The 23,766-nt window shown below is 39.8% G+C and overlaps 1 protein-coding gene across 1 annotated transcript; it reads left to right on the top strand.

The window, feature by feature from the left end:
- The first annotated feature begins 17,160 nt into the window (after positions 1-17,160).
- Positions 17,161-23,431, top strand: Fst (follistatin). The gene is made up of 6 exons (XM_026385943.2): positions 17,161-17,245; positions 19,125-19,316; positions 19,733-19,951; positions 20,498-20,722; positions 21,392-21,622; positions 22,319-23,431. The coding sequence occupies exons 1-6, from the start codon at positions 17,161-17,163 to the stop codon at positions 22,399-22,401; spliced, it is 1,035 nt and encodes a 344-aa protein (XP_026241728.1). The 3' UTR covers positions 22,402-23,431.
- The last annotated feature ends 335 nt before the right edge of the window (positions 23,432-23,766 follow it).

Genomic DNA, 23,766 nt, shown 5'->3' on the forward strand with positions numbered 1-23,766 from the left:
AGGAGTTGGCTAAAGACAGTTAAAATTGACAAATAAACATATTTTTTCTTTACAAAATTTAATGTACTGATTTCAAAACTTTAATACTGAAAATTGGAAATGCAAATCTCTCCTTAAACTCTAATATAGCAATTTATCGCATAATATATAAAACATCTCATATCTATACACTCCAAATTATCCCAGATATATTAATAATGTACTTTTTCTAATTTTTACACACACAATTTGTATTTCAACCATTCTACTTAACAAATAACAGAAATATTCCTATGTATTTATTCTACTACTAATTTTTATTTTGATCAAACCCTATAAACCTATTTAGAAAGAAAAGTTTTGATAAGAAACAGAACTCTGAATATGGTAAAGAAAACAAGTGCCCAAATTTCACATGTGTCTTACAGACATACTTTGTTCCTTGATGAACCAAGGGAGCCCAGTTCTGTGGCATCAGAGATGATCCTCAAAAAGCATATGACTTAATTTCTGAACTTCAACTTAATCCACTTGATTTTTACATCTTTGCTACTATAGGTTCAATGTCCTGTGTAGCTCAACTCATACTCTTACACCATATCTTTAACAAGTAGGTATCTTGACAAGAGAATTTCCCTAAACTCCTAAAATTATGCTAAAGCCAGCATGTTAGATTCTATGGCAGACTTTGCTAAAATTATGAAATCTGCTCTCCACCACCAGTTGAATTCGGGTACATCTATTTGTGCAGTGTGCTAGACAAAACCATGCTTCTAAAAGCCAGAATCAGATTATGCCCAGCATCCTCTTAAAAATCAAGCCAGCACAGAAGGCAGTATCATGTGATGTTGGTGCCATCATTCAGGAACTTCTATATATTCCGTGACTCTACTTCTAAACCCAAAGCACAAGAAAATACAGGTGGTTTCATGGGATTCTGTCCTAGATGATGCAAAATCATCCCAACACAAAAATGCAAATCAAACCCAAGGTGGTGTAGCAAGTTTCATGAGGGAAACCTCCACAAGTCCTTTGGGGAGAGAACCAAATGCAAATTCAATCCCTCTCCTAGGACATTTTTTCAGAGATTCATGGGCAATCTAAAAAAATAGAACACTTGTTCAAGAAGCTCCCTTGTAGTGACAACTATCCCCAAAGGGTGTTACACTGAGCTGAAGTAAATCTCTACACTATAAGTATCTATTCAAAATAAGAACGACAGTAACTTGGACCCCTACCCATTTCCCCCAGCAGTCACCACAACATCACTCATGGACCATAATTGACAAGAGTGGAAACAGAGAGTGCCAAAAACACAGACCCGGAATGTAGTCACTCCATCAGCATGTAAGCGGTGCTCATTGAATCTCTGCCCCTGGACATGTGCACTAAACCACAGCAGCTGCACCTACCACAAGCCAAAGAGCTTGATTAGAAGCAGGGCCAACAAAAGAGAAGCAGGAAGAATGTGTAGAAGCTGAACAGTGAGCAATGTGGCATATATTTTGACTCCTTAGAAATCATAGAGGTCAGCAGATCGATACTGCTGTTAACTGTGATTGCATGTAGCCCCAGAGGTGAAGAGGCAAAGCCACCAACAGTGTCAGACAGCCAGACTACATGTCTACCTAGACCAGATTGGACTGTGTGTCATCAATCAGGTAGCTTTGAGTGCCTCCTCACACACGTGAATAGCTATACCATCAGAGCAGCACCTCCAAATACCAAGGTCAAAAATAAATACTTCAACAAGAAGTATAGACACAGACCAAGACAGGTCTCTCTTGAGGTTTGAATTCTCATCATATCCTAAAGATGATTGATAGTGATGGTGCTGTGGTTAATGCACATATTACTGAAGTTCCCATCCCTTTCCCAGTATGCGTTTCAGATTCCCTTGATTATTTTCAGCCGTTGCAAATGTTATTCTTCCTGAAATCCCCATCTACTCTCTCAGTTGCCTCAGCTAACCAGTGGTTGCACTGAGCTCCCTTTCATTTCTGTACATGTTGCATGTAAGCTTTCATTGTTCAACTACCTGAGCATTTCTCCTTTCCCTGGCACCCTCCCCCACCAGGTCACCAGACTGTGCTTGTCTATCAAGATGAAAACAACACTATGACACTCGGAACAAACTTCTCCTGTCAAATGCACACAGGGGGCCCTCTGTTGCACAGTCTGCACTTGTCCCTCATGCAATAGAGATTCAACTTGCAGATATGAGATCCAGACTGCAGATCAGTGGAGAGACTGACTTCTGCCCTTCGTATGGGCCAAAGAATACTTATCTCCTTATTTCCAACTTCTTCTCAAGTTGCAGCTAGACCTGGGGAGATGTAAATATGTAAGTAAAACCCATGACCATATTCACAGGCTATCCCTTTCAAAATGCCAGCACTTTTCAGTTGCCTTATCCCAAGATGATTCAACTCCTTATTCATAAAGGGCCAATAGCAAGAGGAGGCAGCTGAGCATGTAGGGAGGGCTGCAGGAGTTACCGCCAATATACTGATCTTTTTGTTCTGACACATTGGTGTGTGGGTTTGGGCTGTGGGCAAAGTTTCTATGTGTCTCTTTCTTGCAGCCCCAGGCTATCCTAAATCCATAACTCTTCTGGGAATAAGATCCTTTCTGGGGTAGACATAACATAGGAAACTTAAACAATTGTTGTCGGTGTTTAATATTTATTGAACACCCACGACTGGACCAGGCACTCTACCGACGTATAGCTTGCATCTTATCAGAACTTTTGGGGAGGAAAAAAAATCACTTTGACTGAAAGCTAAAAGCTGTTTAGCCATTGTAAGGCCAACAAGAATACACATTCCTCAAATATCTCTATTGCTTCCCATAACACAATGCAATTTTCTGCTCCTTCCATTATGAATAGTCATTAACATAATATACTCTGTGAGCACATCTCTATAGCACTTCTTTAAATATTCAACTAGCCCTGCCAGTAGCTTGGGCTGGAAAACATTGCTATGTTAAAACCTCATTTAAAGACCCTTTTTTCTAGAAAATGTACCATATAACTGGAAATAAATTGACTCGTTCTCAATTTGCACAGTGTTAGTCTTCATCTTGGTTCCCCACCCTTGTTTTCCTCAGAACACAGGTCGGTGCCTTTGTTGAGCTCCATCTATGAAGGCTAAGTCTACCCCATTTCCTGAGATGGTCCTACCAGGAAAGAGCAGTACACAGTAGTCCTAACCCCATCATTCTTCTAGAACTCAGGAACTGATCATTTTCCCTGGGCCCATAGAGTTACCATATGATGCAGAAATTTCATTTCTGTCCCTTCTTCATCAACAACCAGATCTAGAACTCTGCCTGATGCTCATTCCTCACTAAGATCCCTGACCCTTGTCTACTTCCCAACAGTCTTCCTTCTAGACGCTGCATGTTGGCAGGAATCCTGAAAAGCGAGAAGTGTTTCTAACTCCCAGATTTTCAAAAATAACTTGATCTCTGTTGGGGAGATTCTGCCTGCATGATTGCCCTGACATTGGTGATTGTCTAAGTCATTGAGTTTATACATGGAAAAAACTATGGATGGATATATACCAAAACATTAATCATTGTTATCTCTATGTGGTAAGGAAACACATGATCTCAATTTTCTCCTTTATGTACTATATTTTCCAAATGTTCTTCAGTGACACATGTTACTTTCATACTCAGAAAAAAAAAGATTTTTGTTTTGTTTAAAATTTGACCAAGACATACCATTACCCTTGCCTTGTGTTTCTGCTTCAGTACATTCTTTCTTCTCCTTTCCAAATCTAGCCTGATGAAAAAGAGTTTTCTCTCCATAAAGAAGGCCAAAATCTAAAGACCAAATTCTAAAAGAAAGTACATTTTTAAAATTCTTAAAATCTTTGTAACATAAAAAAGCAAGGTTTTGAGACTATCTTTCAGAGCATTAGGGAAAAAATTAAGTGATTTCTTGATGATTTAAAAAGTCAAAATTTTCATGGTGCCATAGAATTATAACATAAAACTATAAGGAAGAACTATAAAATAAAAAATTATGCCATGGAGACAAAGCCAACCTACCTTTAGCTGTGGTGTTTCCCCACACACCACCCCCACCATGCTTTCATTGCAAGACTTGTATTGCACTTCTGCACTGATGGAGAGCTGCTGTCCTATAACTGCAAGGTTTTGATTCTACCTAGGAAATGTGTTTCTTTATAATATGTACTATTTATATTGTACTGCAGGTTGTATACCCCAGTTTCTCTATTGTGTCTATCAGTGCCAAAGTTCACTGCTGTGCATTTGAATTTTGTTAGTTTGAAATTTCAAGTTGCTGTTATTTACTTCCTCGTTACAAGATCTCTATATGAATTTAGCTTCAAGGAGAGTTTACTTTCCAAATTCAAAAGAAAAGGAAAAAACACCATACAATATCACTTTACACCTCGTAAGATGATTATAATCAAAAAGACAATTAATGACAAATGTTTTTAAGGATATGGAGAGATCAGAAGACCCATACATTGCTGGTGGGAATAGAAAATGGTACAGTTCCCAAATTACTGTTTGGAAAACAATTTGATAGTTCCTCAAAACTTTAGCATAGAGTTACCATATGACCCAGAAATTTCATTCCTAAGTATAGACCCATGAGAAATACAAATTGCATGTTCATACAGAGACTTGAATTTGAAAGTTCATAGTAGTATTGTTCATTATAGCTAAAAAGTAAATGTCAGTCAACTGATAGGTATGGAAAATGTGGCACATCCATACAGTGGTGTTGTATTCATCAATTTTTAAAAAAAAAAAGAAATAAAGGGGCTGGGGTTGTGGCTCAGTGGTAGAGCATTTGCCTCAGATGTCATGAGGCACTGGGTTCAATTCTCAGCACTGCATATATATAAAAAATAAAGGTCCATCAATAACTAAAACAAATAAATAAATAAAATTTTTAAAAAAAGAAAGAAAGAACCAATAGATACTGTAACTTAAACCTTGAAAACACAGGGCCAAGTGAAAGAAGCCATAATCATACAAAGAGGCCACATGCTGTATAATTCCATTTATGTAAAATGTCCAAAATAAGCAAATCCATAGAAACATAAAGTAGATTAGTGGTTGCCAGGGGTTAGGGGAAACAAGGAGTGGGAAACGTGAGTACAGCACCTCTTTTTAGGGTAATAAAATGTTCTGGAGCTAGTTGATGGTGATGGTTATACAACTCTGTGAATATACTACAAAATATGAAATTTTACACTTTAAGAGTACATTTTATGGTATGTAAATTAAACCTTGATAACATAATTTTTTAAAAAACTGAAAATATCAATATAAATTTATGATTTTCAAAGTGCATGTTTCCTATCTTTGCTCATTAAAATCTCCTAGAAGCAATGCCACTCCAGTTGTAAGGAACATACCTTGCCCCCAGACTTTGACCTCTGATAACATTCACAATTTAAAAAAAAAAATCAAGTACTTCCAGATAGAAAGGTTTATTCCACTCTGGGGACAACAAAGAGATAAGGTCAGTATAGGATAATATGAGCCAGAACCCAACTAACTTTCCAAGACTGACAGGTTTGTTTGACAAGGATACAAAAGCTACCTTGAAGGAATTTCTGCTGGCCAAAATTATGATGAGTCAGAGAATAAAAGAACAATGATTATCGTCCACTGAAAGTTTATGACTATCCATTACTCTTTGAGGAAAAAAAAGGAAAAGAAAGAGAACAATCACAAGCCTTGTTTGTCAACATCATTTGAAACAGTGATTCAACCAACATTTTAGTTTGAAAATATGTAAGGAGGAAAACATTACCTACTTACTTATCATTTATGATAAGTAGATAATGTTTATTACCTTACCGTATTACCTTTTATTAGAAACTATGTTTCTGAGCACTCAAATAGCCCCATTGGTAAATATGCGTATATTTATTATATATTTCTTACATATTATATGGCTCTTCCTATATATTTATATGGATGTAAAACTGTTTACACACACATACATGCGTATATATCCTGTCTAATATTTGAGCATAGGCCTGAAGGAAGTAAGGGAGCAAATCACCTATGAATCTAAAGGACAAGCTTTTCAAGTTTAAAAGACAAAGCAACAAATGCAAAGTTTCTGTGGCAGAAGCACACTTTGGAGATCAGTGAGGTTACAGAGAAAGGGAGGAGAATGTAGATGATGAGGCAAAAGATTGAGAAGAAATTTCTATGAACTCTGTCTGGGGCTAATGAAAAAGATCCCTCTAAGTCATCTGGAAATGAGGGTCCATTTTTTTCCTCCATTAGTATATGTAACTACTTCCTACTTCCCCTTGATCACCTTTATCTTGTAGTCTAACAAGGACAAACATTGGTAGGTGACACACTTCCCTATGGTGACCAAGACAGGCACTAATATTTGATTATAGCTTTAGAAGCCTTTTATGCTCTCCTTGGACCAAATTTACCTATATCATTCTTGTCCTGTAATCTTAATAAACATAAGCATGTAATGTTTGTCCTAATTGAGTCAGAAAGTCTAAGTTGTCTAGAGAGAAATACATAGCTCAATGGCTTCACTATCTCCTTAAATTTGTTAGAAGCACTTCACTTCCTCTTAGTAGATTCCTCAGAAAGCAAAGCCTGAAAGAAGGCATAAGTGAAGTATATACTCTTGATTGGAGTGTATGGCCAATATAGTGAGGGATGGAGGAAAGAAGAAAGGGCAGCCAATCTGAAGATACAGTATTGAAATGGCCACCTTCACTGTAACTGGTTGTTCAACTGCACAAAATAATCTAAAATTTTCTCAGAAGAGATACCAGGTCCGTTGTTCTGTAATATGGTTGATATTCTAAATTTATTTAATTGTTTCCTTATGGTATAGTTCTCCTACCTGCTGAAGTTCCTAGGAAGTTAGAGATAACATCTTGATTAGATTCAACTTACACATTTTTTGATAGAATTCATCATGAACAAAGTTATTTCATAGCATCCCATCACATCAGGACACATCTACAACTGGTTGCATCTAGGATACAATGATTAACCACTGGATTTGGGTGATGATAGCAGCCCAATCCCTTCAGGATGTCACTGTCAAGAGTTCCCTATTGAGACAACAGTCATCCAGATTACTTTGAAATGATATAAATTTCAATTCTTCATCAACCATCCTCCTAAAGGTTTTCACATCAATTAGATTTCAATAAGTAATATACACACTCAATAAATTTTGCTCAGTGTATGAATAAATGTCAGAGATAGTTTGGGATGGATTTCTCATTTTCCACTCTCCAGGTATTAGATACTCAGTGGCCTTCTGAGACTGAGATTAGTCTACAAAGACAAAGAGTCCCAAACATTTGTGTATCCTGAGATTATGCTTGGGCCCCTTTCATCCTATGGTCATATAAGTTTTATATCCTGAATTGTTATCCTTAAAGCTAGTGCTTAGAAAATACAAGGGAAAACATTAATTTTCTTGGGTATTATCTTATGAAACAACCATCTATCTTCATTCATCTGGTTAATTTGTCTCAAACCATTTTGTCTTTGGGGTCCTAATTGGTGATACCTAGGTAGAATTGACTGTTTCCAGAATCAGAAAGTAAGACTAACTGTGTAATCCATAATGATTTTATCTGTAAAGGTAAACCAGGCAATTTAGGACATTCAAGAATTTTTAACTCCCACAAGCTCCTTGAAACCAAGTCAAACTGAAGCTTTTTCCTCCTCTATTTTTGCCTGAATAGGAAAATTGAACTACTACCCCCTCACTTCTTTATAGCAGAAACCCAAAAGTTGGCCTTCTTTCCTCCTCTTCCCTCATTGCTCACATTCAGTACATTCATAGAACCTATTATGTCTACCTCCTTAGCATCTTCTGAAGACAGTCCTTGCACCAGAGCTGATGCCTTACTATTATCTCCTCAGTTGACACGGGATGTGTTTCTAAATGAAAGGGTAAAATGCCTTCCATTGCTTATGAACATGGATTTCTTCTGGAAAACCAACAAATCCAAGATATTTTCAAAAACTTACGATAATCTAAACCATCGATTTCTCCATTCTCCTCAACATCAACTTGTCTTCTCAAATTTAGTGTTTTAGTCATTACTAAACTTCTTTTGGCTCCCTAATTCCTTTCTTACCTCCTGGGCTTCACAAATTCTCTTGCCCAAAGTACCACATTCCCTTGGCAACACCATATATAAAAGTTCAGTTAAATGTCCCTGCATCAAGATGACTTTCCCAACCTCTTTATCATGATTTATCATACTTATTTATTTGCTATCTGCCTTCCCTTTTATTCAAAATCTCCAATAAAACTACAACTAGATTTGTCTTGTTTGCTTCTCTATTTCCACCGCAGGGTATAGAGAACATAATAGACATATTGTACTTACATGTTTTATCTGCCTCTACTGAAAAGACAGTAGGAAAAAAAATGTTATCTTTGAAAGTATCTTACTTTATCTAGAAGATAGTAGTAATTACAGAGATATTTCTTTTGCTTATTATTTCTTGGGAAGCCAAATTACAATTCTTTCTTAAAAGCTGGACTTTTAAGCACTTAGCCTTGGAGAAAGATCTAGGAAATGGTCATAATAATACCTACCTGGCAAAGTAATTAAGAAAAACAGTGATGATATATTTCATGTGTCTAGTATAGAATAAGCACTCAATAAATGGCAGCTATTACTGAAGAACAAAATAATAGATGCATATAAGATGTGTGTGAATGTGTGTGTGTGTTGAACTCTTTATAAAGATAACTCTAATGATGATATTGGTTATTTTTATATGACTAATATGAAGTTATACAATAGGAAGAATTTTCTCAATAAAGTCTAAGAGGTTCTTGAAAAGCAAGTAGACTGATCAGAGTGTACAGGCAGAATAATCACCCTTCTAGCAGCTCAACCTTTCAAAGTACAGTGTATTAATCTGGGATCTGTGAAACTCTACAACATGCATACACGGACACAGACATGTGTATAAACCCTTCAAAAGTAAACATAGACTGGGTCTGATGTCACATACCTGTAACACCCCGCCCCCAACAACAACTGACAAGTTTGAAGCCAGCCTGGGCAACTTATCTGAAACCAGTCTCCAAAGAAAGAGTGCTAAAGGGCTGAGGATGTAACTTGGTAGTAAACTGCCCCTGTGTTCAATATCCAGAACCAAGAAAAAGCAAAATTCTGCGTGGGTATATGTGTATGTATGTCTGCATACTATTCTAGGGTGATGGTCCATATATTTCAATAGCTCTTCAAAGGGACTGGGAATGAGAAAAAGAATCACTGCTTAACATTTCTTCTGGAAATCTGGTACTTTGGCAAAACTGAGAATGTTGACAGTGTGATGGCTGTGTCATCTGGCTGGCCAAAGCAATGTTTTCTGTTAAAGCAAAGATTAGAAGTCTTGGGGCCAAAATGATCTCAACTAAATGGTTCTTCTACACTATGTTTCCATCTGCCGAGCATGTGAGCCATTAACACATGCTTCCTGTTGATGATTTTCATATCCTTATTTGCAGGGAAATCACAGAGACCAGTTCAAAAGAATTATTTATCTAACGTATTGGAAAACTAAATAAATGAGCCTCCTATACATACTAACAACTTTATATTGCTTAACAGTAACTATTTATAGAAGATTAAGCACACATTGAACAAGGCTGCCTAAAAGTTATTCATCTACTAGATTTCATTATGTGTGTGTGTATGTGTGTGTACATATATATATATATATATATATATATATATATATTTCTATTCTAGTCCAAAAAATAGCAAGGCTCACCATGTGTTGAAATAATTTATTTCAACACTTAATGCATCATCTGTCCCGTATTTCCACATGTTGTGTCATCACCATTTGACCTCAACCCATTGTTAAATATTTAATAGTACTGTTGGATAAACAATACAAAGTATTGCTTACTTTTGAATGTGACATTTACATAAAAAAATAAGCCAATACATGCTGCAAAAAGGTACAAGTTTAGATTGTCATACTTACCCTTCTGGAGTGTGGAAAAAATGAAATATAAGGGGAAAGAAAAGGGAGAGTGAATGAATAAGAAAGAGCAATGACAACTAAAAAGATGTCATAACTCACCAATAAAGAGTAAAGGCAGAAAGTAACTGCCACCCAAATATTGGCATAATGGAAATTGCATGCTTCTACCTCTCAAAACAAACACACAGTAATGGATTGTTTTGAATAAGAATCCCTTTATACAAAAATTATAAAATATTATTTAAAAGAACACAAAGCAATAGAGTATCAATTTTAACCCCCATAAATGTAAATCTCATGGTGATAAACTATTTATTGAAAAGAGTGACTATAATAAAAAGAAACACCCAAAAAAGGCATGCAAGAGATTCTGATGAGTTAGCACATCATTCCTGGAAACTGTGCTCAATACTTCTTTTTGACTGACCATAGGTAATCAGACTTCGGAAGAATGAGAACAAGTATCAGCCTTCATAATACATTGAGTTCCTTTGAGTTATGGACCTGAATATTGCATATAATAATATTCTACTTTCATATTTGTTTTTCAGTAACAGCCAAAATACAAAACCAACCCACAAACCATAGTTAACAGAAATTAAAGAAAAACTAAGTAATAAAAAGAAGTATATATTCATGGTTTTGAAGATTCAAAATAGTTAAAATATCAATTTACTCCAAGTTGATCTATCCCAATCATAATCTCATCAAACTGTGTAAAAATAAATAAAACATAAAAAGTTATATAGGAAAGTGACTAAAATATCTAAAGTAATCTTGAAGAAAATTAGAAGAATAAAGAAGAATAAAGTTGTAAAAACTACACTTCCTGGCTTTATTACTTACTCTGAAACCACCGTAATCAAAATAGTGTGATACTGGCATAGGATTAACAAATAGGCCAATAGAACAAGTCAGACTTCAGATACAAGTGTTTGTTGTTTTTTTTAAAAACCTGGTGCTAAAGCAAAATGCAAATGGATTTGAAATATATTTCTCTTTCAAGAATAAGGACCATTATAACTCATTTTGCTAATATTAAAAAAAAACAGACTGGGTAATTATAAACTATGGAAATTTGCTGCTTTACAGTTCTTTAGTCTGGGAAGTCCAAGATCAAGGCACCAGCATATTCTTTATCTGCTAAAGCTCATTCTCAGATGCAACATAGTACCTTATTAACATGTTCTTCCAAAGTAGAATGGTGAAAGCAGAAGTGGAATCCCTTTCCCTTAAACCCTTTTGTAAGGGCTCTAATCTCACTCATAAGGGCAGAAACCATGAGGGTCCTAATCACCTCCCAAAGGCTCCCCTTCTTAACACTATTACCTAGGGATTCAGGTTCAACATATGAATTTTGGAGTGGCACATACATTTAAAGCATATCAATGACTGAAAAATCTACAAAGCTACTCAATAGAATGCTCCAACTCATGTCTAACTGTTGTGAATTTTAGGCATAATATTTCACTTTTTAGGTGAATTAGGCATCAGAAATGAGACAGGATTCAAGTGAAATTAAAAAAATGAGGATGACAACATCATGGGTGATCAAATGGCAATTGTATCAACTATGGCTGGCAATAAGGAAAACATTTAGGTAAAAACTATTAAACGTGTAAACCACTTCTACTCCATGGAAATCTAAAGTTAGGTATCAGAAACCAAAATATACAAAATTAACTGCAGCATACCAACTCACATTAGGCCAATGAATAATCCAGGTTCTTTGATTGACATATTGTTTTGAACATGGGGTGGGGCACAGAACAACAAACACTGGTTTGCTTTCTTCACACTTTTCCATGCAGTAGAAAGCTTAAATGGAATCCGAGTAAAAAGTGCTAAAGGTCACACACTGATATTTTCAGTCATACCTAAATGTGAATTATTTGTATTGTCAAAGTGAACTGAAACACATTAGAACTTTCCATTAATCCAATATAACATTTCTGTCCTGCGGCATAACTGGAATTTTTTACTAAGGTTTATTTTACTTACTTAATTATACTGAACTATATATGCTGACATGGTTAGTTAAAATTGACTATGTGCCACATATCTTAGCTGACTTCTGAAAATCCAAAATAGTTTTTAAATTGGAGGGGAGAATAATGCAATTCAAATGTTACACAGAAGGAGATAATACTGCTGTTACACAGAAAGGGCTGTCTCTGATTGACCAAAGCAACACTGAAAAGAAGAAAAATTGTTTTCATAATATTGTATTTAAAAGTACATATTATAATTTTTAATAGTTCTGGTTTGCATATCTTCAATAAACATTGCCTATATGTATTCACATTTCTTAACCAATTTTTTAGTTTTGCAATAATTCAGCCAATACAGAACTACTTTTCCCCAGCCATCACTTATTAACTGTGTTTGTACTTAAAAGGACAAAATCTGATTTTTAATTAATTTCAACCTGCTTCTTAAATGGTCAAATACTATTATTTAATAAAAATTGATTATTTGCATTTAAAAACTTATTTATTTTGCAAAACACCTAACTTTAAAAAAAGTTTGGGCTTGGGTTATAGCTCAGTTGATAGAGTACTTACCTCGAATACACAAAATCCTGGGTTCAATTCCTAGAACCACAAAAAAAAAAAAGTTTGACTTTTAAGTCAAAAAAGTAAAAATTATCAGTTCATAACTTCCAAATTTGCTACACATAACTCATCCTCTCCCTTCATATTCTCTTTTTAGGGGTTGAAATTAACCTGTTCTGATCTCAAATAATTGCATATTAATTCAATAGCTATATTGGGAGCTAGTATGAATCATTTGCTAAATTCTAATATTTTAAATTTATAAACTTCAGAAGGAAGATATCTTTTGAAGCAGACAAAAAAAAAAATCAGAGAACAGAAGTTTTTTTGTGTGCTGCCCAGAAATTCAGTTACAAAGTGGTCCTATTGTGTTTCTCATAATTTACATTTACTTTTTTGGCAGAGCAGAAAGGAAAAAAGTAAGAAGTCAAACTTGGAGGCATATGACAAATATGAAAGACAGCATTTTTATTTTAAAATGTCCCCTTGACATTTAGATACCTACCAACCCAATATTAATACATATAGGAGATAAAACAGTAAAAGAAATAGCAAATCTTTCTGTGATGTCACCAAACGGGTGTATCAATTTGTACCACAGAAATTGGATGAATCTCTTGCTGATGCCCACAGGAGGCCTTTATAGAACCAGTATTGACCTGGGTCTCATTTCCTCAGATATAACCAGAAAATAACCTGGGATGACAAGAGTCCTGGTGACCGATCGGAGCAGACATTCTCCCAAACAGATCAATACTATCCAAGGTGCAGCTGAAAAACAGGATGGGCTTGTATCATTAAACAAATACCAAGCTGCTTATTCACAAGGGTAAAAGCAACACAGCACTTGTGTTTTCCACAGTATGTTTGCCAGTGACCTCAACCCTGACCCGCAGGGCCACCCTCTCTAGGGCGAGAAGTAATCTTGTGTTGGGTCTTCCTCTGGTACGAAAGGACTCCTATGAGTGGTGGTTTTTTTGTTTTGTTTTGTTTTGTTTTACAATGAAAGCTACTCTGTCCGCTTTGGCCTAACCAAGACAATTACATGATGCCAAAACAACTAATCAATGCAGTCAATGTGGTAAAAAAAAAAAAATACTCTGATAATTTGATATAAAAGAAATATAATTTTTACTTTTTATCCATTTTAGAATTATGCAGATACATCTTGGATTAAATTAATTTAGAAAGTTTTATGACACTTTTTCCTATGAAGTACATAAAAAGAAATAATTATCTGAATAAACTAAATACTTTTGCTCAAATATCCAAATAAATATTCTTTGATTAACTCCCCAAAATTGCTTCTATTCCAGATTTCACCTAGCCAGAGAGGATCCTCCCCATAAAAAAGGTAATATTTGTGCCCACTTGTATGGCCTTTTTTCATCCACAGATAACATGTAAATGAAGAAGATTTAATTCTAATAAGAACATGGAAAGTACATCACTATTTTCATTGTTTGGGGGTATTTTAAAAAAAAGAAAATTCATATACTCTTTAAAAAACAATCTTTCCTTGAAAAGTATTGAGAAAATAAACTATGGCTTAACATGTAACTCATATTCCTCTAAGCCAGATGACTTCCTATTCAACTGGGCACAATACAATATAAAAGTTTTGTATGATCTTAGGGTAAAAAGTCTAAGAAAAAGCTTTTGATTTTGGTCCTTCCTGAGTCAGGGTATATATATATATATATATATATATACATACATATACACACACACACATACATACACATACATACACACACATACACACACCTAAAGGGGGATAAATAGAAAATCCTGTTACTTATGTTTTCAGTCCTAAAACAAAGTTTTAACAGCCATTGGTGGACATAAGATCCAATCATCAACCATCTAAGATCTTTAATGCATTTAGAATGCTTAACGTATTTCCAGCCATGGATATATGGTTTGATAAATCTAGTTAAAACAGAAGGTTTGACTCTGGCTGCCAGTAAAAATCAAAATTTGTATGGGGGGGGGGAGTCAAGTAACAATAACTGTTAGCTTCCCCCTTCCTTTTAACTAAGTTTTCCAAGGCGGCGGCGGGGTGGGGGGGTGTAAAAGTTTTGAAGGATAGAAAAAATTCTCCCTCCGGCAGATCACTGCATAAGCACCATATCTATCTCTCTGAATAAAGAAGAAATAAATTCAACTTTGGAACTATGCCATTAAGTGGCGGCTCCTGCAAAGGGGACAGTTTGCTATTAATTGTTAATGTCGTCTGCCATTAGAGGGCACTAAACAACTCTACATTAATGCATTGGAGGGAAGAGAAAAGGAGACGGGAAAAGAAAGAGGGGAGGGAGAAACGGGAGGGAGAGTATGGGCAGAGTCGGGGTAGAGGGAGGGAAAAGAGAAGAGGGGAAGGAGTAGGGAGAGATGTGGGAAGAACTGGAAGGATGGGAGGGGAAGAGAAGTGAGAGAGACAGAGAAACAGACTAAATGAATCTGGAAAGATTAAGAAGGATGTGGAGCCCCCAGAGCCGTCTGAAGTGAGCAAAAAGCCAGCCTCCCTCGGCCGCCCGCGCCCCTCCCCTCCCGTCCTCACGACGGTAATTATAAAGCGAAAAGCGGCAGCGAGGTCACCCGTTTTTACCAGCCTGCTGCACCGAATGCGCGCGGTGCAGGTGCGGCGGCCGCGGGGCTTTGTGATTCATGCCCACTTTCAAAGGGGGGCTTGGGCTCGTCTGAGAGGCACCCAAACAACTGTCTTCTAATATTAGCACGGCTGTATTTCGGGATCTATTATAGTCTGTCCAGACAGATCCCATTGTAATGGGATCTTTTATTAAAAGATTAGCACTATCTCCTGCAGTTGGTGGAAAAAAATCTGTTATCACTGAGTTATTTGCAGTTGTGGAGGGGGTGGGAGGGAGTTGATGGAAGATGGGGGGTGGGAGGGCGAGAGGAGGACTGGGGGAGGGTCTGGCAGGGGGGAGGGGGCTGGGGGAAAGAGGGCCGGATTTGAAATCCGTAGGAGAACAAATCCCAGTGACCTGCGAATGTCCAAGAATTTTGTCTGCATACTTGCTGTCTGGTGTCGTTCGGGCTTCACAAGAGAAAAGAATAGAAATTAGAAAGGCAGCTTTTGGAATAAACAATATAGCATTTTCCGTGAAGTAATCGTTTTATATAAAAGGAAATATCGCCTCCTCAGTTTCATTCAGCGGTGCCAAAAATGTTATAAATGAGAGACCCGCCAACTTTCAGCGAAGAATGCCAGGCACTGTACTTAATAAACTGAGGCTACAGAAGTTCATTATCGATGTTGCAATCTTTTTTATTCAGCGAGGAGAGAGAGGGAGAGAGAGAGAGGGAGGAGAGAGGGAGAGAGGGAGAGGGGGAGAGAGAGAGAGAGAGAGAGAGAGAGAGAGAGAGAGAGAGAGAGAGAGAGAGAGAGAGACGAGAAGGAGGAAGGAGACTGGGACGAGACCGAGACCCAGGACAGAAACTGGGGAGTCACGGAGCTGGGAAGGAGGGGGGCAGACCGCCTACGTCGGCGCCCCCGCTCGGGGCTGCGACTCCAGACACGGCGAAGTGAAAGGGGAGAAAAGAAAGGGAGAGGGCGAGACTGTGACTGTGACTGGGGGGAGGCCGGGTCTGAGGTGTTAAACATTTTTGTTTGCTTCGGACTAGTGGAGAAAGAGGGCCGCGTCTCCGCAAGGGTGGAAGGTGTCAGGGCTGGGGCTCTCAGCAACAACTCTGGACTTGGGGTGGCCGCAAAGTCTGCACGCACAGACTCAAGACACAAAATTCGCCGGGTCCCGCGCCCAGGCTGCGGGAGCCTGAAACTGCCGCGAGGCCCGCGCGTTTAGCCCTAACCCGGAGCGGGATGTTTCAGCAGCTCCGAGCTCTCCCGGCGTTTGCAAAGTCTTTCTGGAGCCGGGGAGCAGAGGGACAGCGGTGAGGGCACAAACTCCCAGGTTCCCCCGGCTCTGCCGGCCGCCTCCTTCAGCGCCCCCGCCGCGCCCGTCCCCACCCCCAACACACACACACACACACACACACACACACACACACACACACACACACTCTCACACGCCACCCCGGGCGCGCCGGCGTTGCCTGCGAGCGGCGGCGTGCAGGACTGAAGTGGGTGTTCTTCCCCACTCCCCACCCCCGACGCGTCGCCCCCACCCCCCGCGCCGGTCGCCTTCCCCCCTCCCTCTCGCTCCTACGCAAATAAGAACTCCGCGATTCCCCTCCTGCTGCTTTGATTTCGAGCACCTCCGACAGATAATTGGGAAGGGTTTCCAGAGGTGGGAAATGTCACCTGATTCACACTGAACTTTTAAAAGCTCCCCACCCCCAAGGAGCCGCGTACACCCTCGCTCGCGGCCGCCCTCCCACAGCCCCACACACTGGGAGACCGCCCACCGCAAACCGCGGAGACCCCCGTCTAGATTTAAAGCGCGGCTGCGCCCGGCTTCTGACGTCCATTGAATCGCGCGGGCGGCCGGCGGCGAGCGCGGGGCTGCGCCGGGATCGCTGCGCCCTCCGCCGCTCGCCTCTGCGACGCGCGCCGCTTCCCCGAGCCACCCGCCGCCGCGCCCGCTCCCAGCGCCGCCGCGCTCCTCGCCCCGCGCCTGCCCCCAGGATGGTCCGCGCCAGGCACCAGCCCGGCGGGCTTTGCCTCCTGCTGCTGCTGCTCTGCCAGTTCATGGAGGACCGCAGCGCCCAGGGTGAGTGAGGGGGGGATGCGCCGGCTAGGCTGGGCAAAGGGCAGGGGATTCTACTTTTCTGTCGTCTCCACTTGGTCTGTTCAGAACAACGCTGCTCTTGGAAGATGTTGGACCAACTTAAGAGACTCCGGGATGGAGAGAAGTGAAAAAATTGAAGGCAATGACACTTTAGAGCTAGGAAAGGAGTTTGCAGCTCGATTATCCTTAAAAAGGGAAAGGGAATGAGCTAGAGTCTCTCAGTAGTTAAGTGTTAGATGCTCCAAGTTCTGGCCACGGTGATTTTAGATGTTATCTCTGGTGGTTGGCTCTGAAGAGAGGAATAAGCAAGCATCAGTAGCCTGGAGATTTCAATAGACCCATTTGCAATCTGACCTATCTTCCTCTCACATCTTTTGGTGACTTTTAAAAAATGACCTGGGGTGGCGAATAAGGAAGAAATACCAAATTTTCTTGCGTGGCTGGAGGACGTGGTTTCAGAAACTTTGCCCAAACTTGGAAATGTGGGTGCTGAAAATTTTAGAGGGAAGTAGTTTTCTGCTTAATGGATGCTCCTTTCTACCCCCTCCCCCAACCCCGAAAAAAAGAGCCAAATTATTACCCCGAAGTATTTTGAGTACTTTACAGTTTTTTTTCCCTTTTGCCTCATTGCTCTGTTAACTTTCTGTTCAATAGTGACCCCCTAACAACTGATTTAGATTTTGACATAAATTAAGAGGAAATTTCTGAAGTTTATCTTTTAAAACTTGACTTGCTTTATTCTCAATTAGTCTTTGGAGAGAATTTTTAAAATAATGATAGTAGCAGCTTGCGGTCCAATTATTGTTAAAGTTGCATTGGTGATTCATGAAAAGTCCTTCTGCCCAAATTATGAACATTGAAAAGAGGGAAGAGGGGAGAAACTATTTGCAAATATTTCTTGGTAGGTACGAGGTAGGTATATATGACCATGAAATGGTTTAGAAGCACCCACCCTTTAACGAGTTACTTTCCCAGCTTTAGAGTTCACATTTTGTGCGTTGTAAACTGCCATTCTGGGCACTGCCCCTCACCGTCTGTCCCGCACTGCTGTGGTCTGCCCGCCTTTCGGGTAGAGGTGCTACCTCGGGTGCTGGGAAGGTGGGCGCCAGGGAAAGCAACCCTTGGAGATTTCGAAAGATCGAAGCGGCTGCGGTATGCTACGGGTCTGACGGATTGCAAAACGGCCCGTCGGGCGGGCTGCGCCTCGCCTCGAGGCCGCTCAGGGCAGCTCCAGGCTGGGCCGGGTTGCTTTTTGCTTTCATTTTTCACAAATGCCTTTTTCTTGATCTGTCCCTGCATGTCTCTGTCTCTGTTTCTTTCTTTCTCTTCTCTCTCTCTCCTCTCGTTCTCCTACTTTCTTAACCCCTGTCACAAATAATTCCCTTACCGCCTACATGAAACCAACATGTAAAAACATCCGTCGCATCCTGTTTTTGTCAGGTTCTTTTAATCTGCTCTTCCAGTCGCTGCAGGTTATGAAATGGGACGAATAAAAGTAAACAGTCTAGTAAAAGTCAATGCAAGCTGCACGTGTTGTGTCTGGGTCACTGGTAACTGACATTGATATGGCTAGGGCGCTCTGGCTTCTCCCTCTCGCCCTCCCTCCCCCTCGCCCACCTCCCACCTTGGTGAGCAGGGCTTCCTTTCACCCGGTTTCTCACCTCTCCACCCTCTTCAATTTATTTTCTGCTTTTTTCCCCGTCTGTCTGTCTCTCTCTCTCCTCCACCCCCACCACACCCCCTCTCTCCACGCTTGCCCCCTCCCCATCTGCCTGGGGTCTTCTTTGCTCCCGCGATGGCAGACTCCCTCCCCTTATCCCACTGCTCACTCATTCACCTCCCCACCCCTGTCTCTTCACAGCTGGGAATTGCTGGCTTCGCCAAGCCAAGAATGGCCGTTGCCAGGTCCTGTACAAGACAGAACTGAGCAAAGAGGAGTGCTGCAGTACTGGTCGTCTTAGCACCTCATGGACAGAGGAGGATGTGAATGACAATACGCTCTTCAAGTGGATGATTTTCAATGGGGGTGCTCCTAACTGCATCCCCTGTAAAGGTAGGGCTCTTCCTCCCCAACTTTCAAGCCCTCAGTAGAGGGCGTCTAACCCTCAGCTTCAGCACTAACTAGCTAGGGCTTGGGACTAGGAGAGCTTTGTTGGTGGACTCTCCCATTTTTCCCCCAGCTCTCATTAGCTGGGTCAAATCCAGCCTGTTACATGCTGTAGGCAAAACAAGGTCTGCAGAGGTCCCATGTGGTGGTAAAACCAGCCAACATGTGCTTTTTGAGATGCAGGCTGGTCCAGATCCACAGTCCTCACCCCTTAACCCCCTCTGAGTCTTCTAGGAAAGGACTTGATGGGCCCCTCCAGCACAACCAGGGTTGCAAGATTTCGCAAGGCTTGTGCAGCCCTCCTGGCTGACCTGGCCACTGCCTGACCCTGGTTTCTAACAGTGCTTCTCTCCAACTCCTAGAAACGTGTGAGAATGTGGACTGTGGACCCGGGAAAAAATGCCGAATGAACAAGAAGAACAAACCACGCTGCGTCTGCGCCCCAGATTGTTCCAATATCACCTGGAAGGGTCCAGTCTGTGGGCTGGATGGCAAAACCTACCGCAACGAATGTGCACTCCTCAAGGCCAGATGTAAAGAGCAGCCAGAACTGGAAGTTCAGTACCAGGGCAAATGTAAAAGTAGGTCCCACCCTTAAACAAGATCCCTACTCCCTTCAGTGTTCTACCTTAAGTTGACACTCTGGAAGACCCCTGTGGAATAGGATAACCCATAGTAAGATCCTAATAATAGCAATAATGATAATAGTGATACCAAATAAAGGAGTCCTTTTCTTACTTCTAAAGGGTCATTAAGTTTGCTGAGGGAACCAACTGAGAGTCATATATGTCCTTTTGAAAACTACCAGGCTCCCAAAGTACCTTTTTGTATGTGAGGGGCGGGGTACTAGAGATTGAACTCAGGGGCATTCGACCACTGAGCCACATCCCTACCCCTGTTCTGTATTTTATTAGAGACAGGGTCTCACTGAGTTGCTTAGCACCTTGCTAAATTGCTGAGGCTGGCTTTGAACTCGTGATCCTCCTGCTTCAGCCTCCTGAGCCCCCCAAAGTACCTTTTGAAAGCTGAGGCTTCTCTCTCATGATTTCCTTGATATTGCCAAATGCTTACTCCCTAAGGACTAGAAAGGGCCTATTGAAATGTTTCCTTTTTTTTTTTTTTTTCAGAGACCTGCCGGGATGTTTACTGCCCAGGCAGCTCCACGTGTGTGGTGGACCAGACCAATAATGCCTACTGTGTGACATGTAACCGGATTTGCCCAGAGCCCACCTCCTCTGAGCAGTATCTCTGTGGGAATGATGGAGTAACCTACTCCAGTGCCTGCCACCTGAGAAAGGCCACCTGCCTCCTGGGCAGATCCATTGGATTAGCCTATGAGGGAAAGTGTATCAGTAGGTATTAAGGAAAGAAAAGAGATAATAGAGGATTGAAAAAGCTAGTTCTGTTATTAAAAATGTGGATTTAACCATTGAGTAGTCCATGACTTCCCCAAATGCATAGCTTCAGCAGAGCAAGCAACACTTCCCAGTTTGGGTAAACTGTTTTGACCACAGCATTCCTTGTGGAAACCATTGTCTTCTGGAAGCAATGACATATATATTCAAATGCCAGCAGGAAGCAGAAAACAATATTCCATCTTAGAAAACTTAGAACTACACAATCTTGCACATTTTTTGAAGTGCTAGACTTGCTAGAAGCAAAAAGTAATTATTTAACAGTTCCTAAAATCTGTTATCAGATTCCAGTAGTTGATGGAATTCTTGCTCTTCTAAAAGATCCCACTTGTAGGAAATAATCAGATGCATATTTAACTGTGAAATCCTGTTTTGAAAAATATTGTTTTCATGAACTTCTGTAGTAGTTCATGTGGGTGTAGTAGTTCATGGTGTGTGTGTCTTTGTGTGTATTTAATTATCAATCATTTTGCATTACATTTTCATTATCCCCATGAGTAAGTAATAAAATATAAATTATATGTTTATATTTATTAATAGGGAACTAGAAAAATAAAAGGGAAATGGGACAATCAGTTTACTCATCACAGATGTATTATATCCTAGAAGCAAAGTCCTGTGAAGATATCCAATGCAGTGGTGGAAAAAAATGTTTATGGGACTTCAAGGTTGGCAGAGGCCGGTGTTCCCTCTGTGATGAGCTGTGCCCTGACAGTAAGTCGGATGAGCCTGTCTGTGCCAGTGACAATGCCACCTATGCCAATGAATGTGCCATGAAGGAGGCTGCCTGCTCCTCAGGTGTGCTGCTAGAAGTAAAACACTCTGGATCTTGCAACTGTAAGTGCGATTTGTAACCTTGGTGCAATTTAAGGCATTCCCAGGCAAGCTCTAGGGAATGGACACTTGAAAAGCACGCAAACCTCCCCACATAAACCCATTTCTGTGTAACTTAGGTAGCTGCTAAATTTCACCAACAATTCAATGATCCATAGAAAAAAATTCTCCGCACAATGTTTCCTGGCTTTTAGGACTTACCTGATGATCATCAATTGCGTTGCTCTAAAAACCTGTTTCCAGTTGTTTGCCCCTAATTCTTTTGCTGTAGTAGTATGCTTTGCTGTTTGCTTCATTAACACTTGAATCTAAACTAACTGCTTCAAAAGTTATGTTTTCCCCCCCAACGACAGCTTTATATTATCACACAGGGGCCACTGCCTCTACTAACTCTGAATTAAGGACCCAAAGCAGTTATACATAGAACACGAGCGCTTTTTATCTAATTTCAGGAATCTGCCCGTAAAACCTGAGCCATTGATTCTTCAGAACTTTCTGCAGTTTTTGACTTCATAGATTTATGGGTTTTTTTAATTAAACTTATAAGCAGATGCCAAAAAAAAATCTCACTACAAGTCACATAAAAATGCAGCATTGTAATATGGCTGTATCAGAGGGCTTTGAAAACATACACTGAGCTGCTTCTGCGCTGTTGTTGTCCATATTTAAACAACAGCTCCCCTGTATTCCCCCATCTAGCCATTTCGGAAGACACCGAGGAAGAGGAGGAAGATGAAGACCAGGACTACAGCTTTCCTATATCTTCCATTCTAGAGTGGTAAACCCTCCACCAGTGTTCAGTGTTGACATAGCCTTTGGGCAAAAAACAAACAAAAACAAAAAAACAAAAACAAAAAAAAAAAGAAAAAAGAAAATATATTGTCCATACTGTAAATAAGTGTATGCTTATTTATTTGGGGGGAAAAAGTATACATTAAAGGACATTTGTCCTAAACTCTCTCCCAGGCCACCTTGTTACTCATTGGGCACGGAGAGGCGGTCATTGTGAGGTCTACTGGATGAGGCCCATAGTTGAGACTTGTAGACATTTATTTATACTGTGTCATGTTTTATAATTTATACATAAAATGTCTGGTTGACTGTACACCTTGTTTTTGAAGAAGTTTATCAGTGAAAGGAAGAGCAGTTGTTATTTATTGTGAGGTCTCTTGCCTGTAAAGTAAAAGCTTTTTTTTTCCCCCTTGTAAACCATTTGAGTCCATTCCTTACTATCCATTCACTCATCTGTCTCCCTTCATTTCACTGTTGTTAGATTCTTTTCCACTTTTAACAAACTTGCATGTCAGTTTCTGTCATGTTTATTTATTGGATTCTCTGCTGCCTGATCTGTACATACATGATCCCTCGGGTTTTGTTTACAAGGAATCTTGACTGACCAAAAGGCATTATAACTCTGACTCAAATACAGGTACAGAGGAAAGGCACCTTTAAGGAAATTCCTTCATTCAGTTCTCTTGTTCCTATGAAGACTTTTATAAGTGGGTGAGAGCAATGTTAGACTTCTAACATCCTTTTAAGATGTTACAGATCCAAAGAAATGGAGTGATATGGGTGTCTAAAGGAAGGTGAAGGCTACACATTCAACCTTTTAGGTGTTTCCTTTACGCTAGTCGACTGTACCTTTTAAATTAGTTTTTTCAGCCAATGTGTCACTGAAAGTCCTATCAAAGCTTTATCAGTTCAAGTTTCTTGCTTTTCATAATACTTTTTTCTGATGCAATTTTATATTTTCAAACATGGCAAGTTAAATATAAATTCATTTAAATATATAGTTTTGTACTTTTCTACCATGTAAATGTGCAATGTATATAAAAGTTATAATGTGTATTTGTAAATAAATGATGAGTGAAAAAATAAAAAAATTTTAAAAAGCCAATGGTCTCAATTCCTGTTGATTCAAAAGAAGATATTTGGGCTTCTAAGTAAAAATGTATGTGAAGCATTTGCTATGGGATATGGTTATCATTGAAATTAAGTGGTCAAGGCAATTGAGTCTCCAAAATGAGGTAGTTACAAATCACTTAAGTGGACCTAGAAAGATAAAGGGATCTAAGGTCCCACACCCTTTTGCAAGAGTAACATATATGTGGGGCTGGGCTTATGGCTCAGCGGTAGAGTGCTCACCT

This window comes from Urocitellus parryii, chromosome 1 (assembly GCF_045843805.1).
Source record: "Urocitellus parryii isolate mUroPar1 chromosome 1, mUroPar1.hap1, whole genome shotgun sequence".
NCBI classification, from domain to species: domain Eukaryota; kingdom Metazoa; phylum Chordata; class Mammalia; order Rodentia; family Sciuridae; genus Urocitellus; species Urocitellus parryii.

What these genes read in the sequence shown, in the direction of transcription:
- Fst (XM_026385943.2), top strand. Translation starts at nt 17,161, where the DNA reads ATGGTCCGCGCCAGGCACCAGCCCGGCGGGCTTTGCCTCCTGCTGCTG. An exon ending in TAACTGCATCCCCTGTAAAG is followed by an intron (nt 19,317 to 19,732) that starts GTAGGGCTCTTC and finishes TCCAACTCCTAG; the next exon opens with AAACGTGTGAGAATGTGGAC. An exon ending in ACACTCTGGATCTTGCAACT is followed by an intron (nt 21,623 to 22,318) that starts GTAAGTGCGATT and finishes TCCCCCATCTAG; the next exon opens with CCATTTCGGAAGACACCGAG.